The 23,618-nt window shown below is 40.0% G+C and overlaps 1 protein-coding gene across 2 annotated transcripts in view; it reads right to left on the bottom strand.

The window, feature by feature from the left end:
• lama2 (laminin, alpha 2) overlaps positions 1-23,618 on the bottom strand; it is a 202,303-nt gene that overhangs the window by 77,283 nt on the left and 101,402 nt on the right. The window contains exons 20-24 of one of the 2 annotated variants that reach the window (XM_071202002.1): positions 23,417-23,503; positions 12,603-12,814; positions 3,419-3,525; positions 2,510-2,782; positions 649-829 (exon numbers count right to left, since the gene is read on the bottom strand). In XM_071202002.1, the coding sequence (XP_071058103.1) occupies positions 649-829; positions 2,510-2,782; positions 3,419-3,525; positions 12,603-12,814; positions 23,417-23,503 (860 nt within the window). The remainder of the gene's footprint in view (positions 1-648; positions 830-2,509; positions 2,783-3,418; positions 3,526-12,602; positions 12,815-23,416; positions 23,504-23,618) is intronic. The other variant, XM_071202003.1, reaches the window with a different exon arrangement.

Raw genomic sequence — 23,618 nt, 5'->3', positions numbered from 1 at the left:
ATGTCGCCAGTGCAGCAAACTGCCTTGAAATGTTTAAAAGTAATTTTTTTAATATGGCTTTTAATTTGGGTTAACTTTCAATTCTCACTGGTATCATTGTCCATGTTTTTCTGTTTTGCTTTTATTTTTTTAACAGTTTTATTTTAACCTATTTTGATTTCTTGTGAGCTTTACTTCAAGGGCATTTCATTAGGATCACTGTTGATGTTTTATCTTGTTCTCTATTTATTTTAATATTGTTGTTATGTTTTCTTCTTGTTCTGTAAAGCACTTTGGGTGCTACACAAATAAAGTGTATAATTATTATTATTACTTTTGTTCTGTCTGTTTTTTACGAAACACCTCCCTCTTTATGGGACTCTCTAACACCTGCACTGTTGAAAGAACATCCGTAACATTCATCTGTTTGTAACGTATACATATCAATATTCCAATTACTTGCACATAGACTATTCTGCACAATTTCTATTATATTCTATTTTATTTTATTTACTTGCACTATTATCAGTTGTATTGTGTTGCACTGTTGGAGGAGCCTGTGACCTAAGGATTTCGTTGTCATAACTACACTGTAGCTATGAACATATGACAATAAAAGCCTTGAAACCTTGAACCCTTGAACCCTGAACCTTGAACCTCGATGCTTACGTGTGCAGCCGCCCTCCTGGAAGTTGAAGAATCCTCGAGAGCAGCGGTCACATTTGGGTCCGGAGACGCCGGGCTGGCAGCGACACTGACCGGCTTCATCACAGTCGAACGACTTGGACCCGAACGAGTTACAGTGGCACGGGACGCACACTCCTCCGGTGCTGATGCCGTGAGTCTGAGGCTGCAGAAACACAGAAAGACGGGGTTAAAATGGAGTTTAGAAGAGGACGTGGATTTAGGGTAAGACAAGTTGCAGACACACTCAAGCAACTTAGACACACAGAGGTTGTGAGAATGAGAAATTACATAAGATGCAAGACTTGTTTTGAATGAAAAAGAGCAGGTGGGGGAACATGAGGCAATAATTGTGTTTATATTTGTGAGTTTCAAGAGTTGTGACCGTTTTGAAGGTATTATTCTTGAACAAAGAGAGAAAATCAAAGATGAGTTGACGAGATGCTATTCATTTTTTTATTTGACTAAAAAGCTATCTGATCGTTTGAAAATGCCTCCTTGTGGCTGCTAAAGAAACTAAAACAAAATGCCATGCATGGTGGTTCATCAGCCTGGACAAAAACATTCACAAACTGCCCCTGATGCCGGATGAAAAACATTAAATTAGTTACAGTTCATCTGAAAAGTCATGAAGGTTGGCCTAAACATAATAACAGTTTCAACACAAGTTCAGCAACAACACACACCTTGAGCTACTTACTTAAAGAAGGGACATTTTCTCATTGTAACGTTGAAATTAGGACGTGTTTCACGTTTGCATTTGTTCTTCACTTGGACACATCTTCAAACCACTTCAAGCCAAATGTCTCTCAGAATAACACTCTGTGCCAGTAAAACTCTCCATAGAACACGAGATGAACACCTCACTTTCCATGCAACGTTTAAAAACTCTAACCTCTAATCCAATCCACAAACACAAAGATTTCAATACTTGATGGACAATAACAATTGGTTTTCAACTAGGTGTGTAACAGTTCACAGAAGTCACGGTTCGGTTCGTACCTCGGTTTGGGGGTCACGGTTCGGTACGGGTCCGTTATTTATTTTGGTCTCACTGCTTTCATGCCTATTGGCTTCTTAAAAACAGCGGGGATCAGCTGTTGAACTGCTGTTGTCTTTTGCTGGGCTCTGGTGATTGGCAAATCTGGGTGATGCCTTCTGATATGATTTAGCATGTTTGGCGTGTGCTCATTAGCATACCGCACTGCTGTCTAACAACGCCGACACACCGTCCTCTTCCGATCCACCACTTGCACACTTCATCGTTATTGTAGTCCACAGGGAACCCGAAATGTTCCCACAAAGCTGATTTAAAAGAAGCAGGTGGGTTCTGGCTCCTGTGTGTTATCTGAAATCGCCATACTAACTTTTTTTCTTCTTGTATTTTGTTCGTTTTGTTGTGTTTTGTTCTTGTTCTTCATTTGTTGTTTAAGGGCGGCTGGCAAACAGCTTTTAGGCGCAATACCGCCCCCTGGATTATATATAGTGTAGTGGATACTGCCCTGAAGGACAGACTTTTTTCCCACTAAAAAAAAGCGTATTCGCCGTGTGACTGCATGTGCCGAACCGTGACGTCCGAACCTTGACGGTACGGGACGAATACGGATACCGTTACACCCCTATTTTCAACGTCTTCTTCATCAACACCAATATTTTTAAATTCACATAAAATAAACACACCTATACTTAAACACACCATGCCCGGTTTAAAAACTTGAACGTCAAACCATCCCATCCACAAACACATCGAGTTAATGCTTGTTTACATTCCTTTGTCTTCTTCAGCAACATTGACATTTTGTAAACACACCCATGCTACTTAAACACACCATGCCCGGTGTGTTACCCCTGTGCTCGGCCTGTACGCCCCCCTGGGACACCCCCCCGTGCGGGAGGAGCCCCCCCATCTCTGATGCACGGCTGTGAGGGGAACGCGCTCCACCGGCCTTCGGGTCTCCCGCCTCTCATAACCTTGGCGACGCAGGTCACAGTGCCGGCCCACAAAGCCGGGCCGACAGATGCAGCGGCCCTCGACGTCGCAGCGCTGAGACATGGAACCGGGGGGGCTGCAGCCACAGGAGACACAGTCCTGCAGCTCAGCGTCCCACCAGCAGTTAGGCTGGACCAATCACAGCGCAGAGAGGGGGTCAGCAGGACAGAGAGAAACAACACACTCAAAGTACAAGGAGGAAAGAACTCAAAAGAAGATTCTAAAAACGAAAATACTGCTGTTGTGTGGAGAAAAATCCTTATTCATCAGGATCATTGTATTATTGTCACAAAAAGAGACCACAAACTTACTTTAGAAAAGAAAAGAAAACACTTGATGACCTTCGATATTCGCAACTTATCAGTTTAAGTGTGAAAAAAAAAAATGTTGTGTGACATTTTAATATAATGATGCATCTTCTTTGTCTTGCAAAGCTATACATTTGTGGGTTTGCCATCACAGCCTAATTACTGCCATTGGAAAAACTGAAGTGTAGAAAAAAAATAGTCAGAACAAATACATTTCTGCAGGAAGTGATGAGAAACAAGAACTTGGAGGTCTCTACAGTATATTACCTTAATATCTAATATTCAAGCGTGGTGAAATTGTGCAAATGGGGTTACAACACTTGGGGTTTACATGTCGTCCATTAAACATTAAGCAATGTGATATTGCAAGACACCAAGAAGAGAAAGGGGGAAGTATATGTGGAAAATAGATGAACTAATAGTCTATAAAGTAAAGGTGCCAATACAAAATACTTACAATGCACTCGTCACACTGTCGTCCAGCCACATTTTCTTTGCACTCGCACCGTCCAGTCTCCTTGTTGCAAACCTCAGATACAGAGCCATTAGTGTGACACTGACAGGCTGTAAGAGAGGAGAGGAGAGGAGGGGAGAGGAGGAGACGAGAGGAGAGGAGAGGAGAGGAGGGGGGGGGAGGGGAGGAGACGAGAGAGCATATTTAATCAATAATCATTTACTAACGGCCTCATTTCTACATGAGCACATCAAATAAAACCTTAGTTCAACAACAACACTGGTTGGTGAGTGTTTCCTTCACACTACAGTCTGCTGGATGAGCTCAAATCCCACTTAAGGTCTTCTTCAGGATTATCTGTCAATATGCATTTTAATATCCCTCTGATTGCGCTTTGGAGAAGATCTGCTCTCGCCCAAATAGACTCTTCAGTCCAGTGGGCTGAATTATTTTTGACAGATTAAGTTTTGTATATTAAAACGACACCCAGTTTAAGTTTGAGTCTAATGACAAAGCAAGGGTGCAGCAGAGAACAACATCAAATGTTCTTAACATTCAGAAGAGCTGGTGTTTAGTTTAGCTGAGCGTGAGTTCTCTGTCTAGACAAAACTTCAATCACAAAGATTGAGTGAAAGTCCACAACAAACCAAACACTGACAACATGAAAGATGACTAGAATGATTTTTGTATTATTATATGTATTTGTCTTCAGTTTAGATGCCAACTTACAACCACATTAGGGCTTTGAAAGCTGTCTGAAAAGCTTTTTTTTGTTGGTGCGAAGGGAAATAATAAAACACTGGACTCAGACACTCACAAACTGTCCCTGAAGCTACGAAAAGCCAGCCAAGCTTTAAACGTATCCTCGGAAAAGTTGCCAGCTAAAAAAATAATTGAATTAGGTAAAGTTCAGTTGGAGTGAGAGGAACACATCTGCTTCCTCCAGCCACATTGAGAAATCACCAAGATCTGTGGGTCTTAAAGGGCCCATGTCATGCTTTTCCGGTTATCACCCGTCCCCTTGTGTGCTATGAAGGCTTTTATGCATGTCAACGGTCTGCAGAGTCAAAAGCACAGAAAAGACCTGTCGATGCTGAGATTTCTCATTTTCCATTGTTTGCTCCCCGGGTTCTGCGACGTGTGAACACCCAAATCAACAACAAATGGCCCAAATGGACCAACCCGCGGAGCACCTCACACACCAGGATCCCTTGGCTAACTAACAGGGAGTCCCCATTGACTTAGAGCTCCCTGCACGCTGGTAAAAGACGAGTTGGGATGGCGGAGAAATGCTCTCCGAGGCGCAGACCCATTCTCACAGCGTTCTAAACCTTCTTACTCAATATCAAGCCACACTTATTGTTTTTACTTCGGCTGTGAGTGTGTGTGTGCTCAGGATGAGTTTCGCTTGTTCTCGCTGTATCGCCGACCCGGAAACCTGTCCGCTCCTCGCAGCAGCGAGCATCGCAATGTCCCGACCAATCAGAGCACACTGGGCTCACAGGGAGGGGGGGCAGGAGCTCCAACAAGCCGTTTAGGACAGAGAGTGAATACACATACTATAGAGATGCTGTGAGAAACCAATGTGAGTTTGGAAAATTGCACAATATAAATCTATTCTAGTAGACCTCAGCAATGGAAATATGATCAGTAGAAATGGCCATGACGTGGGACCTTTAAATGTTCAATGATCAGTACATCTGGTTAAGAAATGAATAGTTTACCACGAGGAAATCTATTAGGCATCTTACTAATTAAAACAACATCTCCAGAGTCCATTTGTCACAGCTCTCTCCCTCGTGTCCTGCCATCTCCACTGTCAATATAAAAGACTGAAAACACCCTTGAGATCCTAAAATACTTTGTTTTTTAATCTGGTGTTTAGGACAGACACTGAGAGAAAAATCAAGTCCAAAATAAAGCTTGTGTTATAAATAACAAGGAAGTACTACGCACTACTTGGATCTGATGGTGAGGAAACAGTGGAGTGCTTGTGATGATTGCTGAGGCTAAAAACGGTCCACATACACAGGATTACATTCCCTTAAAAAGACAAGTTACTGTACACACACTAACAACGATTAAAGAGGCCCGAATATGCTGGTTGAGTTTTCCCTTTCTTGTAGTGTGTTATATCGTTTTTTGTGCATGTAAACGGTCTGCAGCGACAAAAATCCCAAAGTTCCCTTCAGAGGGAAAATGAGCACAATAGGGTCCCCTTTAAATCATCTTTACGGTACAAAAAAAAGCAGTGTTAGGTGAGTTCATGGTATTTAGTAATGATTACAATCACTGAAACTTTGTTAATGATAAAACGATTCTCATCTCTTCCTTATTTCTCTGGCGTTGAATTCATGGCCTTTGTCACAGAGTTTAAAAGCAGCACGAATGGGTGAGTTACTTTATATGCGGTCTCTCTTTCTATCAGTGATACTTCAACTTTATTTAACTTGTTTAAATCCTATGGGAAAAGGAACAAAAAGACACACCTGCACTCTAAAAACGAATTCAGGCAAGATCAAAATGTGAGTTAATTGATTTAGATAAACATTTTAAGTTGCAAACATTAATTTATAAGTTGTGTTGACGTAATAATGTTGGTAATTACATCGACTTAATATTGTGTGTAATTTGAACTCTGATTTCTGCGTTAATTGACTTAAAACTAAATTCAAGTTGTAGTAAGTAATGCAATTGAATTGATAACTTAATTGTTCTGCACCTTGAGTTAAGGATTTCAAGTCCACTCCCACTTAACATGCCGGGACAAGTTCCCACAGTTAAGACAAATAGAAATATACAAAGGACATTTTAAGGTGAGTGTCGTCTTTTGTCATTCAAATACAGTAGATAGCCTTGTAGTTGCACTGTATGGCAAATTGTTGTTTGACCCAAATTAGCAGCCTTTGAACTGTGAATAGTTCTGTGAGAGGATACAAAGTAGAGGCTACTGTGAGAGTACAAATACTTTGGTTACTATTTGTGATATCGCTTTTTATTAAAAATGAATCTTGTGAAGCAGATCAAGGATGCTTCTTGAGGTAGGATCCTTATTTAGAGTTGTCATTGAAATGCAAGTTGTTGGCAGTCACCCATTCAGAATAGGTCATTTCTCTTATTTTCCTTTTTCAAAAATAGCACAATACAATTGAAGTACGCAGAGAACTATAGCCATCCGCTGCCTTGTCGTGTGCCTTGGAGAAAAGGAAGAGGACCTTTTCAAGGAGTTTAGCGACGTAATTCAAAATCTTGAAATAACATAAAATCCATGGGCACAGTGACACAGGACAAAAGCACTGCTCTCTGTCAGTTACATTCTGAAGCATATTGCACTTATGGCCACACCCCAATCAATAATATCTTAGCAACGTTCAGCATGGATAGGTGTTGACAGCAATGGCATGGGAAAAGGATTGTGTAACATTTGAAAAGTGTCTTCTGCTCTTCTTAACCAGTTCACATCTTGTATGGAACCTGCAAAAAAGATGAGAAGATACACTAAAACTTGCACGGTTGTGATTGACAAAATCTGTCCACATGCATTTAAACACTAGGCAAAGTACTCAAAAGCACCTCTGTGTGTCTTCAGGACCACATTGCCATGACGACACACACATGCAGACTCAATAGGTGAAAACAAGACCAGCGTTGCTTTAGCAGCTGGTAATAATGGCTCTGAATTCGCTAAGAGTGACAGTTTAAAAAGTATGCAATTACCTAATTCATTATCTCTGATGCGCTATCCTATTATTTAATGTGCTTCAAAAGGACATGAATATCGACTTCATCAGTGACCGGTCCTCCCAGGATCTGACCATACCATGGCAACCATCGTGGTCGAGGGAAACAAATGAATGAGCAAGCATTCTGCGTTAAATGTGTTCATGCTGTTTGAAGTAATGACTGTCGGCAGTGCAAACATCTTTGTTACATCTTTTGTCAAATGGATGTGTGTGATCTGCAGACTGGCGGCCATTGAGAGTTTGTTTCTGTAGTTTTACAAAAAGTTTACATATTTGACACATTTGGCGCTGGTTCTAAATATGCAAAGGCCTCTAACTTCGTTGTGATGGCAGCATGTTTTTGCTGTGTCCCCATGGTAATATGGCTAATGTGTTTATTTATTATTTGTGGGGCCATTTCAATTTGTGTTATTTATCTTTTTTTCAAGATTGAAATGAAGCTCAGCGTAAGTTCTTCCAGGAAGACTGGGTGTGTGTACATTCACTCCGCAACTGCATTTAATCAGCTCATCACAGGCGTTCTCTTTAACCTATTACATGTCACCTCATTCTCCAGCAGCCAATCAACGCGCTGCAGCTATAAAATGGTTCTCCTCTCTCCTGCAGTCAGCTGTGATTTCAGGTGGTCATGCACCTTATCATACAGTATGGCATGTGTCCATAAATGTTCAAACTAAATGAATTCTCTCCTGATTGAAACACCATGTGTTGAAATAAACAACTGCAGTTCAAAATAAAAAGCGAATTGTCTAATATTTTTGTTGTGGAATCAATTAATTTCTTTCTTGAAAGGCAAAAACATGAAAAAGCTAAGAAAATAAACTATTGAGCACAATATATTTGGAGCAACTTAATTTATAAATGGTTGTCAACTTAAAAACGTGTGTTCACAATGAGAGTAATTAAGTACATACAACTTAAAATTCCTTTTAAATCATGCGGTAAAACTAGGAACAACTTAATCTTTTGAATAATCAACTTCAAAACTTGTGTTAATGCTACCAATTATTAAGTAAGTGGTCATTAAAAACACCTCTGACTGTAGAGGAAAAGCCTTCTCCCCTAACTCAAATAACTTTGTTGCTTTAAGACAATTTAAGACAAATTTCATTAGAAGTCTTAACTCAATAAACATCAATGCAAACTGTTGCGTTGATTTTCTTTGTTGAGCCAAGGCATTTGTTTTTAGAGACGCCAATCAGCCCCTTAGATAAACAATTAAAAGCTTGAACAACACGGCTCCCATCTGCTGCATGGGCTGTCAGGAGCACACACACATACACATCAAAAACACACACACCTTTCTCAAGAAATCAGTAGCACACTCCACATCACAGACACACACGTGGACTAGTTTTACCTCGTGTTATTCTCTACTATTAGATGTGAAAGAGACAGAAGGACGGACCCGAGTGTGCAATGAGGAAGTGAGAGATAGAGGGGTACAACAGATGTCCACACACATAAACACACACACACACACACACACACACACACACACACACACACACACACACACACACACACACACACACACACACACACACACACACACACACACACACACACACACACACACACACACACACACACACACACACACACACACACACATACGGTGGAAGATTGATCTATTCCTGCTTTACACATGAATGCAGAGAGGCACGCATGTCCTCCCACACACACATAAGCAACCACATACATTCAGATGTACAAACATGCCTGATTAATCATAGAAGAAAAACATGCACATACATGTCCGTCTCTTTCTACACACACTCCCTCACACACTCACACACAGTCGCTCACCCCTCTAGCTTTACCCTTCGGCGACCATCTGGACTCTGTTCTGTTAGTCGCTACAATGCGAGCCTCGTGATAAAGTGTTGCTTTCTGTTGTGTTTTTTCATTTTATTCAGCACTAGCCTTGATGATTAGGAAACACATTTTTTTTGCAACTTGAAATACATTATTTTCTGTTAACAAGAACACCACAATCTGTCGTACAAACAAACCGTAGGAGTAGCTATTGTGCATGTATTGTATATCATTAGCTCCACAATGGTGCGTCGGTGAGAAGTCGAGGCGCTATACAATCTATTAGGTGTCATACAAAACACACCGAGAGCAAATTGAGTCCACACTCTAGGTAAACAAGTAAACATGGAAGTGAAACATGTCTGTTCTGATGAGATTTGGTGTTGGACGCCTTGAGGGGAAACAACAGAAACAGAACAGTGTGTAATACAAGCATGAAAACATCAATTACACGCTCACAATATATTTGTTTGGCTACCGCACAGAGTAGATTATGAAATGTGATTAGTCATGTGTTATGACTAACTGATGCCTGGGTTTGTTTTGGAAAGGGTAAAAGAAGTCTTTGAGAACCACTCTTACTAGAACCCTATATATTCCAAATCGTAGTGTTGAGGAATCAAAAGATTGACGGACCAGAAATGCCAAGAGGATATTCTGTATTTGAGTGTTTTTTTCTATAGATTCCTGATTAACTGAACACAGTAGGATGGTCAGAGTGGCAGCCTGTTGGAGAGAACACATTCTCTTTTAATGCAGAGTTCTTGTAGGGCTGCTCAATTAATCGTATTTTAATCGCAATTACGATTTTGGCTTGCAAAGATTATGAAAACAACATAATCGAAATAACACGATTTTTTTTCTTTCTTTTTTTTAGTACTTTTTTTTTTTTTTTGGTTTTTCAGTTGAATTATATTTAAAGTTCGGGGTAAGCAAATGAAAGTTTTTAATAGATATTAATAATCAAGATTATGATTTTTGCCATAATCGAGCAACCCTAGTTCTTGGATCATTTGATTTTAATAATAATAATAATAATGCATTTTATTTATGGGCGCCTTTCAAAACTCTCAAGGACACCTTACAGAGCATAATTAAAGAAGAGCACACAGTAATACAAGACTTAAAAAATTAAAAACAACAATCAGTTTAGCAGAGATTAAGAAATGGAATACGCCAGTTTAAAAAGGTGTGTTTTCAGGCTGGATTTGAAGGTTGGGAGTGAGTCCATATTGCGGATGTCTTGTGGGAGAGAGATTTTGAACTATAAAGTACCACAGCAAACAGATATATGTCCATTCCACTCTCAATTAATTGCTATGGTTTTCCCAAACATCAGTCATTTCCTTTAGGTTGGGTTTTAATCATTTTGTGTCCCCTACATCAAGCCATGTAAAGTAATGTATTATGTTAAAAAAGAGCCATCTGCACCCATATGGGATAGTAGAAGAACTTACTCAGTATGCAATCAATTATAAATGTACTTTAAATACAAAACAAGTTGTCTTTATGAAATGAGTTGGTGTGTCCTCCACTTTCTTTTGATGCAAGAAAAATGGACATGTTGAGTGAAAGTGAATCAAAGGTATGATCATAAAAAGAGACTGATAATAAAAATGTTGTTATTGTTTGATTCATTGATTTGGGAATTACCACACTGTTGGTTCAGACTCTTTAAACAATGTTCTTAGGCTTTTAATTGTTCTGTTTGAGGCCTAATAGTTGAATAAAAAGCCAGAGCATCAGCACAGAGGACTGCAGCACACGGCTGTCCATTAGGAGTGGAGAAATGGTGAGGTTTCTCATCATCGCTGAAAAGTGTATTGATTTATTGTATGAAGTTTCTACATAGCATTCATTAAGGGTCAGACATAGAGGAAGCATAATTACATTATTGAATTACTACACATCCACTTTGTTCCAGTGATTGGAGACAGTGTGTGACAGTGCAATTCTCACGACTTGTCCCCACGTGAGGAATGGTTCATTGTCCTGAATGTATTCCTTATACAAATTGCTCTGTGGTCAAGTTTGCTAGCAAAATCAAACTATGTTCTATTCCTCTCCTGAATGACTCTGAACCGCTATTAGGGGAAGGCAGCAGAAACAAAACAAGTTTAACGGATTTGTACAGTCTAATAGTGCGCAAATGGACTCGGCCTGAACTCTCCTGCTCCACTCAATAAAATTCATTAAGACTGGGAGCAATAGGTACTGTCGAGCAGACAGAAGGGCGATATATATAGACTGACAGAACCAGAGAGAGAGAGTTGTTGTGTTTTAATAATTCCTGGTGGTCATTCGTACAGGATCAATATCAACCCTCCAAGACACGAGCAGCCGATCAGCACTGTAGGAGAGCAATAGATCAGGCTGATTAATCAATAACCATTTAGCTGGGTGGAGAGGGAAACAACTACAGAACAATGAACTATCAAATACACATTAATACCGCTGTCAGCCTGTCTCCCTGCTCGTCTCACAGTTTTATCTGTATATTTATCGCCTGTCTCTCTCTCTGGTTATCTGTCTCTCTGCCTGTCTCTCTGCCTGTCTCACAGTTTTCGTCAACAGCACAGGTCTTTAATGAAGATCTTCCCAAACAAGCGCCATCTGCACGTCTGTATTTGCTGCCATCTCTCCCTCTCTTGTTCAGTTCCTTTTTTACAGGTATAGTTTTTTTATTCTCACTCTTTAACACAGCTGGCAGTCAGTGGTCCGCTCACACCTCCTACTAGCACAGCTGCTTGCCGACGCAGAGTCACACACACACACACACACACACACACACACACACACACACACACACACACACACACACACACACACACACACACACACACACACACACACACACACACACACACACACACACACACACACACACACACACACACACACGCACACACACACACACACACACACACACACACTCCAGATGGTGAATCTACTCAGTGTCTTAGTAAAAGGATTAAAGGTATCATTTTGCTAAAATTGAGTTTCAGAGAGGAAATACTCCTGTTAAGTTTAACACCCCCGCTGAGACACTAACGCTGCGCATTGGCTGGTTTTAAAATGATTTCGTTTTTGAAAATTAGATAATGTTTCACCGCTTGAAGTCCATATGAGTTTATTTGTTGCAATCTGACCACAGCAACTAAAACTATTACAATAAACTTGTCAATTTCCATGTTTCTTTTTTAAAAACAATTCTCAGGTTCTCGTGGGCTGGCAGTTAGTATACTATTTGATATACTGTACTATGTGTATGTCTTAAGAGCTCATTTCCTTTATAACACACTATAAGAAAAGGAAAACCCCCAAAACCTTACTTGGGTTCTTTAAATTATGTTTATATTACTTTTAAAGACTGATTCACATATCATTCTTCTGATAGAAGGATTACTGCAACCACTTGTCACACTTTCAAATATATCATCTTATGTTGGTTATTATCTTTTATGCATTTTCTTTTATAAAAGTTTTTGGCTATCGGTAATGCCCGTTCAAATGTGAGATCAATAACGTGTATCCAATCGAATAATCCAATCTAATCTAATCAAGTTTAATCATGTTTTCATCTCGTTTGTCTAGTTTTGACGCTTGTTTTGCGTCAGTTTACTCACGTTGGCAGTTTTTCGCTGTGATCGCGTCTCCGTGGTAACCGTCAGCGCAACTGTCGCAAGACGAGCCGCCGTAACCTTGACGACAGAGCAGACACTGGCCTGTGATCGGATCGCAGCTGCCGGGGATGGACAGGTCCAGGTTGTCATGGCAATCGCAGGGCTCACAGTATCCCCCGGGCTCAGAGGGCCGGCCGAAGAATCCGTTGGAACATCTGGAGGCAGCGGAGAGACAAAGTGAGGTCATGATGTTTTAAACTCAGTGTACTGTAAACATCATCTGCTGCGTGGGAAACAGTGGTCAACAGATCATAAATAGAGTTTATGGTGAGATGTGTTACGTTTTAGTTTAATTAGCAATAAGAAACACAGGTAGCTACAGTAACTTTGGCAGCATATACTTTTTTTTTTTCAATTCCATTTAATATATTTACAAACAATTAAAATGCAATTCAAAGTACTATCAAGAGAAATAATGGAGTTGTGTCAAATGGGTCACCCGGTGAAACTCTCCAAAGCTTTAGAATAGGGGCCAAGACAGTTAATAAAGTATTTACAATATTTTATTCACACATCTCGATTTTTAAAGTGTTATACAAGCATAACAAGCTAAACAATAAACACACACCACTAACCAAATGCACTGGAACTATCCAACCCTAACTACTAAATGGTCAAAAGACATTTAGTTGATCAGACTTAACATTGTGTTTATAATATCTTACCTATGATAACATTATAAGGGAGACTATAGCATACATTAAAAGCATTTCAAAACCACACTAAAGTACATTCAGTATATATCTGTTTATCTATCGTTATTATATTTATAAGTAATATCGCTATCAGAATATTCAGTAATGTGATCACATATTGTGTTTCTCATATTGTGTAAGCCAACATGCAGCATGAAGGTCCGCGCATGGTTTCCTTCAAATGTGTTATTTTTCTCCAAACAAACACTTACGCTATCAGAATAATCTGGAAGATATAATCACGCACACTTCCACACTTAGGGGCTCTGAAGTACCTGAGAACTCTCCACCCTTTCATGCTGTTATTTTCTCTTTCAGGAAACCATTTTAGGTTGGGATAATACTGCATCAGGTCTGACTGAATGTGCAGATAGTGCAACAAGGTCTCTGAAAATACAGATTTCCTCCTCCCGTCCTTTCATGTAGCAAATAATACTACTCTGCAGAAAAGTATTCAGCGGCTCACCTGCCTTCTCTCTTTTGTATCTAACAACTGCAGAACACACAGCTCGCAGCAGGTACATATGATCAAATCTTTGTTTACCTCAGCTTGTGTGACAAGAACAAAATACTAGATCACTAATTACAGCAGGTCTCATCTCGAAAGAGCTGGCAGCCGATATCCAATCAGAAGATAAACAAGAACTAAATCTCACCGAGCAGAGTCCAGGGGAATCATCAGCGTCGTGTCTCTTTGACCAGAGAGGCTGATCGCTAAAGGCTGTTATCATTTATATTTAACACACACCAACATCACATTCACACAGAAAAAAGGCTGGAGGGCAACAGAAACCAAACATATGAAATGAAAGTTAAGAAAGAAATAAGCTTTACTAGAGATTTAAATAAAACAATTATGTCTTCAGGCATAAATACCCGAAAAAGCTGCTCCTACAAAAAAGTCTATATGATGCAAGAATATACACGCCTGTTTATGTGTTATTGGGCTATGGATGGATTGATTGATACATGTTATTTCGAACAAGTAAAATAAATAATTACAAAACAAAACAAATGTTGGAGTGCATACTGTATAGTCATGTAAGGGAAATCCAAAAAAAATTACATTTACAACAACAACAACATTAGCAACATAAACAGTGCCACATCTAGTGTTCGAAAAGGAGTGAGAAGAAGTATAACTTATTTAATCTCACCCCCTTGTCCCTAAATGATTGATTTATAATCTATAATCTGTAATAATTATCATTATTATTAATTAATATTGTTATTATTATTATTAATCTGCTTTACCTGTTGATTGACATATATACATAAACACATATGTACATATACATACACACATCACATACAGATACACATATGTACACATATACATACACACATCACATACACATATACAGATACACATATGTACATATACATACACACACACATACATACACATACTGTATATACATATATGCACATATACATATACACACCTACACCTACATACACATACACATAGTCAAACACCTTCCCCATCCCTGTACCTCGAGAAAATAATGTCTCTGTATTTCCTCTTGAACTGGTTAAGTAACCAATTGGCAAACAACTGGCAATATCATATGTATAATGATACGGAGGTTAGACAATAATACATCTAATTCAAGAAAAACTGTTATAGTATGAAGAAAACATCATATAGGCACAACATCTTATTCCATGTGCATTTGCAATAATCACTACTTTGATTGCAATCTGAGCCACTGACTGTAACACATTGTTGCATTTAAACTATTCATTTAAACATATTCACAAAGATAATCTGAACAACTAATGTGGTTTGTCCTTGTGAAGCCGATTCAAACTGATGTCAGTCCTTGAAATGGTCAAATTGACGAAATAAAACAAATTTAAAGATTAAAATAATAATATAAGGTTTCACACAACCTAATATGGCGATATCAAATTGTATAAGTGTTTACATCCCCTTATCCTTTTGTCCTTTTTAAATGTATAATTGATGTCTTTGTGGTGTCTGTGAATAATCATAAAAGCATGTTGATTCTTTAATGTTGTCTAGCTCGTTGTGTTTTGTAAGAAAATAAGTGGACAAATAAATAGCATCCCTTTGAATGGCATCGTTGATTGAAACAAACATTATCACGGAGAGATACCGCAGGTCTTTCCTTCCTGCAGCGGTCAGACTATACAACCAGCCAGCCCCTAGTTGACCCCCCCCCGCTGCGCGCACACACACACACACACACACACACACACACACACACACACACACACACACACACACACACACACACACACACACACACACACACACACACACCACACACACACACACACACACACACACACACACACACACTATATCACCCCTTGCTGCTAAATACCAACACACTATGTGCAATATATAAATGCCGTTAATAACTGTAATATATACCTGGCTGCTAAATCCTTAGAACTGTTACAAGGTGTGTATTTTTTTAAATTATGTAACTTTTTATTTTTTATTATATTTGTTATTATTTCATAACTTAGTACTTTTTTTAAATGCACGTCACATATTTAACATATGTAACATGAAGCTGTCTGTGGCTCTTTTTCCTGCTGTAACTACGCACACGTCCCCTCCGTGGGACTAATAAAGGTATTCTGATTCTGATTTAAAAATGGTCATCAGCTTGAACCAGAACAAGGACACACACTTGTTAACTGTCTCTCCATTTCAAATATGTACATTTTTGCTTTTCAGCCTCTTTTGTTTGATTAAAATAAAAGGAAGGCCGGATGCTGCAAAAGATATGAACCTGAGAGGACTGTGCCGTGTCAAGAGCCACTGGAACCAAATAAAACAGGCCTGAGCTGAAATAACGCTCTACGGGCTAAAAAGGGAATTTAGATGGAAGAAAAAGAAGAGAGGAAGGAGAGAGCGAATAGAGGAGAGAAGAGGAGAGGGGGGGGGGGGGGAGTATGTGTCTTCACATTGAAAAGAGAATTGAATTTAGAGAGTGAGGGGTAAAAGAAAGGGACAGAGAGAGGGAGAGAGGAAAGGGCCAAGAGCAGCGCAGACATTATTACCACTGACCCTCCTTGGGTACTCAATATAACTGGTTATTAGCTTCTGTGTGCATGTTGCGGAGTGTGTGCGGTGTGTGTGTTGTGTGTGTGTGTGTGTGTGTGTTGTGTGTGTGTGTGTGGTGTGTGTGTGTGTGTGTGTGTGTGTGGGTGTGTGTGTGTGTGTGTGTGTGTGTGTGTGTGTGTGTGTGTGTGGGTGTGTCATTGTGTGTGTGGTGAAGTGCTGCAGTACATTTCCTATAGGTCAAGGGAAAAAGACACAAGCAGCACATCTTCCGTTCTTGATAAAAGAGAAACAGAAGAGTGGGTGTCGTACTTGTGATATTTTTGCCGGATTGATTCACAGTTATTTATTTGTAACAGGAATGTTTTTTTTTACAATTTATTTGAATTTCATACAATAGTATCTACGTCATTGACACACATTCTGTCACGAAAACAACCGCTCATTGTATTGTATGTTTTTTATGGGGAATAACTTTATACTGAACTAAACCATTTGAAATCTTGAAGACTGTATTTGTCACCTTTGTCCTGCATCGAAGGGGCCCTATCAGGTGCATATGGATATGTTGTGCCTCGACTGGGACATGTCTCCATGCTTTAAGTTTTCACCCTCTGTCTGAAACCAGAGCCCAGTCTGCTCTGATTGGTTAGCTGGCCGGCTCTGTTGTGATTGGTCAACTGCTTAGAGATGTCCCGCCCCTTAGCCTATCACTTACAATGTGTTGAAGTGATAGCCAATACAAGTACAACACAGTGATGTCACTATACCAGCAATACACAAAGGAGTCCATCGCAGCGTTTGCAGGCAGGGGGGTGGGGGTGTAGGGGGGGGGACTTTGGGATTTCAGCCTTTGCAGACCATTAAAATGCACTAAATCCTATATAAACCTACAGGAAATGGAAAACCCTAAAAAGCGTAATAGGGCCTCTTTAAATGGGCCCCTCTCATGAAATAACTGGCCCCAGTATACCCCCCCAGTAAGATGTGTCTAGAACCACTACAGGTCCCCGTGTGTGTAGTTACTTGGAGTGAAGGTATTTATAGTTTAGTGTGTAAATGGAGATGTATTTGGGGGGGGGGGGGGGGGGTCAGACACCGGGTCGAAGCCTTCAGGGAGCACAGGAAGTGGAGGGTGAGCACAGCTGGTGGAGAGTTACAGGGGGAAGAGAGGAGCGGGCATACTGAAAGTTATGTTATTTTATTTTTAGTGTTATACGGCAAGTGGAGAGGGGGGGGGGGGGGCTCTGCTCCTCCCTCAGATAATTATTTCATTTTCCAAACATTTCGAGAGTTTCACTGCATGTCAAAAGCAGAATATTGGGGTAGGTTATTTTAGAGGAGTACAATTTGACTTTTATATAAATAAATATATTGAATATATTTTACTTTTAAATGTATGTATGCTTATTAATAAACGCATGGGAATAAGATCAAATAACTTCTTATTTGTTTCAGTAAGACTAACCTTTACTGCAATTTCCATTTAAAGCTGCGAACGCACAGCTTCCATAAAGCAGCTTTGAGTCTCCTTCAAAGAACAGATGTGCCTTTCTGCACTCAGTAAGTGGAGCTATGGAAGTATCAGCACTTTTCTCATAAAAGAGCAATTTCATACCCCTATCTCTTACTCTCTCGCTCTATTGAAGTCCTTAACATTCAAATTAAGTATCTACCTGGGGTTGCCAACAAAAAATGTATAGTACAGCTGAAAGTGCTGTGAAACCTATAATATCATTATCTCCCTGTGAGTAATGGGCTGCGACATGAACACAAACTGTCCTGCCAAAGTTTGAGCTCAAGTTATAATTGGATGAGTTTTATTCACTTTTTGTCATTGATATTAGGAAGTTATTAAAAAGTTATATATAAAGAGTTAAGAAATGTGGTTTTTAGGGAATGTATTGCCTTCTTCTAAATGTCTACCTGTATATAAAACCGATGCACATTTTCCCAACGTTTCTTTAAAGGCTTTTAAAAGTATACACAATGTGACAATACACCACCTTTACGTTCAATAGGATTAGCCTTCACACTTCCCGTTTTATATTTCTCTATTCCAGATGCACGGTGTAAATGATCTCTTCCACAAATATTGAGTTACGTTCAAAAACACTTTTCAAAACGATTTTTTTATTTCCTACCTACAGTAGTGGTAAGATTTCTGAAATGCAAGTTTACAACTTCCAACATCTTTATAATTCAATGTCGGATGGGGACAGTTGCTAAGTATTTGTTTTGTGTTCTTTAAAATAAAATTATATTCTGTGTCTTACCTCATTGTATTGTATGCATGTTTTTTCAGTACATTTGGACGTATGCCAATCCCCACAATCAAACTGTTCAAGTAACTTGGAACTATAAACCTCAATGCTGTTGTTTGCCATGTCCATGTTGCAGCACTGTGGTCTAGCCCTTCTATAGTTGTTAGCATGTACATGTACACTTCCTGTTGTCCACCATACTGTATACACCTCACTTGAAAGAAGATTTTAAACGTGTTTTCACCAGATTTATTCTCGAATGTTTTCCTCACTCTTTTCTGACATGTTAATGCATAAACATTACCATCAATCATAGTCATCAGCACTGCTTGGTGTTGCATTTTAGTTGAAAATACCTCTATTTAACGTGTCATATTTATCATACGGTATTTACAGACAGTGTTGAGTCACAAAATCCAAATCAATGTGCAAAATGTGAAAAAGCTTTAAAAACCAATAACATCTGGACATACTGCCAAACCCCTGATGGCTCTACATAGCAGCGTACTACTCAGCAATTAAGCACATGGACTTATTTGAAAGGCAGTTGCATTAAAACAGCTTTCAGCTCAATGCTAAATGGCTTGTTTAGTGACGGGAAATTGGAAAAGCAGAATCACTATAACAGCGACTGAGAGTTTATTAGCATGGGGAGAATGGGAGTAGCTTATTTGTTAAAGCCCATAAATGTAGACAAATTGGCACATTACAATTAAGTACCACTAACAATAACAAAAGCACTGTAGATAATGAAGTGTAATGGCAGGTAGCGCATGGCAGGTATCAATTAGACTAATAGAACAACGGAACAAACCAACTGCTGATTACCTCTTTAACACTGACATTAGCAATTACACTATTATTTTACATTATATCTATTGTTCTGTGAGTCAATACAGCAAGCACGACTGTCTTTCCTTCTCAGTTGTTTACCAGCTGTCCTCTCTCACTGACTGGAGGCACCATATGGCATCAGAACATACACACCAACACGCACACACACACACACACACACACACCACACACACACACACACACACACACACACACACACACACACACACACAATTCTCCCCAAACACTACCATCTCCAATTCGTCAAAAGCAGCCCTCATGACGCTCAGAATAAGTCGCTTGACAACGAACATTCCCTCTCACTAATTGGACATGTGAGGACATCAGAAAGATATTTGGAGACGTTGACGATGAGAGATTGGGACCACATCTCTGTCTGGGTTATAGCGCAGTGCAGATGCCTCTCGGTGACAGACACAGGTAGAACGCGGACTGACAATGAGTCTGTTTACTTTCCAGTGGCAAATGAAGTTTATAAAAAGACTAAAATGCAGACGGAGAGATTCTGCTGTGGACAGCGTGGCGAAGCATGTGGACTATGCATGCTCCTTTTGACTAGCAACAGAGGGGAGGCTGGATACAGAGACAACTATTTGAGGCACAATGTTTCACCATTGGGATTGAAATTGTCAACATAATTATCGCTCTAGATACAAAAAGGTGTTACTGTAGGTCAGGAGCATTAGGAACTTGTTTTAATCCCCACTAGATGATGTAGTTTGATAAAGTCAATTTCTTCCATCCAATTAAAGTACTCTATTAGTTAACTATGAATCAAACCCATTACCTAATTATAAATAATGAATGCACAGTATAAACCCTTATAAAGACTGACTGGAAAAGTGGAGAGATGCTATACTTGGTAAGAAATATAACAATTATGTGGGGATTCTGTCCTAGACCTTCATAGGCGGTAAGACTACACACAAAACATTTCTCTTCAAATGGAAATCAGGAACTGTGCAAGGTCACTTATTCATTTATGCGGCAAATCTCAAAGCAAACCTTACTACTGTACACATCGTGCAGCTTGACCTCCCTGAGCACACAGCTCAGCTCACACATTAATAATATTACACTGTCGACAACAGTCATTCACCGTGCAGTCCACACACAATGCCGGCCAAAAGAAAAGCAAGGTTACATCTGGGATTGCTGAAAAAGTACAATTCCTTAGAGCTACAAGGCACAAGGTTTACTATAATTGTAAAGAGGGGGGGGGGGGGGGGGGGTATCCTTTCCTGTAGGTTTCTGTGCATGTAAATGGTCTGCTAAGCTAAAAATCCTTAAGTTTCTCTCCCACACTCTCACCTGGACTCCTTTGTTTACTTCTGTAACAAAGTGACATCACCAGGTAACACTCGTGCTTCTATTGGCTAGTGCTCCAACACATTCTACTGTACGTGATCGAATGACATCTCTAAGCAGTTGAAAAATCACAGCAGAGCCAGCTGGGGAACCAATCAGAGCAGACTGGGCTCTGGTTTCAGACAGAGGGTGAAAAGAGGTGCTGCAGCACAGCCAGTATGAGACAAATAAAGAGCTTTTTGAACATTAAAGCATGGGGACATGTCACAGTAGAGGACAAAATACAAATATAAACCTGAAAATGAGCATAATACCGTATATATTTTTAAAATATACTTGATAATAACTCGTAATTCAGCTGTGGGTGGTTGAATACAGTCCGAATGTATTTAACTGAGGCTGGATGGTGAAGAGAGGATATTTACTCTGTGTCACCACATGACAGCTTAGCCTGAAGTTGTAAGCAGCGAGACAGAGAGGCGTCTCATTAGAGCTGGGTTGGTAAAGAACTCACAGCTAATGGAACAAGAATGTCACTCAGATAATAAATCTGCTGCGGACAGAGAGCGAGATGGACAGCGAAACAGAGCACTCTAAAAACTGTTAATGAGCAGCGAGTTCTGTCTTCATCGGGGACGGGTGACCTGATTTCTTTTCCAAATAGTCAGTTTTAACAATCACAACAAAAATAGTGGTTATTTTTAAGAGAAGAGCTTTTATCCACATGTGAAATTGCAAAATAAGGTAAAAAGCGTTGTTTTAATCATGCAAAGGTCGTGAAACATAGTCATACTCAGCATGTCGTACTTATTAGGCCAAAATGCTGGTCAACTTTAAAAACAGGTTTGACCTCACACGATTTATGGAGGTACAATTCCATGTTTTGATAAATAATGATAGTTATTTCCATGTTTGTCTTCAGAAACACTGAACTTGGCAACTCTTCCACATGCATCTGAAGCCAGTAACTTCAGCATACATAAAGAATAAGCATAGTTGTGCTTATCATCAACGTGACGTTTCAGGTTCAGTGTGTGTGTGTGTGTGTGTGTGTGTGTGTGTGTGTGTGTGTGTGTGTGTGTTGTGTGTGTGTGTGTGTGTGTGTGTGTGTGTGTGTGTGTGTGTGTGTGTTCATGTGTGTGGACATCTGTTGTACCCCTCTATCTCTCACTTCCTCATTGCACACTCGGGTCCGTCCTTCTGTCTCTTTCACATCTAATAGTAGAGAATAACACGAGGTAAAACTAGTCCACGTGTGTGTCTGTGATGTGGAGTGTGCTACTGATTTCTTGAGAAAGGTGTGTGTGTTTTTGATGTGTATGTGTGTGTGCTCCTGACAGCCCATGCAGCAGATGGGAGCCGTGTTGTTCAAGCTTTTAATTGTTTATCTAAGGGGCTGATTGGCGTCTCTAAAAACAAATGCCTTGGCTCAACAAAGAAAATCAACGCAACAGTTTGCATTGATGTTTATTGAGTTAAGACTTCTAATGAAATTTGTCTTAAATTGTCTTAAAGCAACAAAGTTATTTGAGTTAGGGGAGAAGGCTTTTCCTCTACAGTCAGAGGTGTTTTTAATGACCACTTACTTAATAATTGGTAGCATTAACACAAGTTTTGAAGTTGATTATTCAAAAGATTAAGTTGTTCCTAGTTTTACCGCATGATTTAAAAGGAATTTTAAGTTGTATGTACTTAATTACTCATTGTGAACACACGTTTTTAAGTTGACAACCATTTATAAATTAAGTTGCTCCAAATATATTGTGTGTGTGTGTGTGTGTGTGTGTGTGTGTGTGTGTGTGTGTGTGTGTGTGTGTGTGTGTGTGTGTGTGTGTGTGTGTGTGTGTGTGTGTGTGTGTGTGTGTGTGTGTGTGTGTGTGTGTGTGTGTGTGTGGCCTAGCATTATAATAATAATAATAATAATAATCCTTATATTTATTATAGCGCTTTATCAAAGACTCTCAAAGCGCTTTACAAATACACATTACACATACAGATCATACATGTAATGGTCATCGACTGTGGACAATACCCACAGGAGAGAATTCGGGTGAAGAGTCTTGCCCAAGGACACAACGGCCTGACACAGTGGGGCGGGAGCGGGTTTCGAACTGGAGTTCCCCAACGCCCCCTTGATCTGATGATCAAACGCAAAGACCACTGCGCCACCCATTACTATACTTGTGGGGACCTAACTCTGTTTACACAGTCACGTGTGGGGACTCGCCGCCCTTATGGGGACAAATTGGAGCTCCCCATGAGGGGGATCATTAATTTTAGGGTGAAGACTTGGTTAGGTTTAGGATTAGGGTAAGGTTAAGGGTTAGGCATGTGTTGGTTCTGGTTAAGGTTAGGATAAGTCTCCAGGAAATGCATGTAAGTCAATGTAATGTCCCCTGAAGTGATGTATACATGGTATGTGTGTGTGTGTGTGTGTGTGTGTGTGTGTGTGTGTGTGTGTGTGTGTGTGTGTGTGTATGTGTGTGTGTGTGTGTGTACGTGCGTGTGCGTGTGTGTGTGTGTGTGTGTGTGTGTGTGTGTGTGTGTGTGTATGTGTGTGTGTGTGTGTGTGTGTGTGTGTGTGTGTGTTACCTGTCACAGCGTGGTCCTGTGTACCTGGGCTGGCACTGGTCACACAGCAGCTCCCCCTCTCTGCCGAGATGGCAGGTGGGGCTGAAACTTTCGTAGTTGCCGAGACGAAGTTGTTGTTGTTGTTTTTGTTGGAGTTGTTGATAATTCCGGTAGCGTTGTCCCAGTGTGGAGAGAGGGATGAAGAGGAGGAGGAGGAGGGAGA

Source organism: Pseudochaenichthys georgianus, chromosome 24 (genome assembly GCF_902827115.2).
Source record: "Pseudochaenichthys georgianus chromosome 24, fPseGeo1.2, whole genome shotgun sequence".
In the NCBI taxonomy this organism is placed as follows: Eukaryota; Metazoa; Chordata; class Actinopteri; order Perciformes; family Channichthyidae; genus Pseudochaenichthys; species Pseudochaenichthys georgianus.
This window is presented reverse-complemented; position numbering and strand designations above follow the sequence as displayed.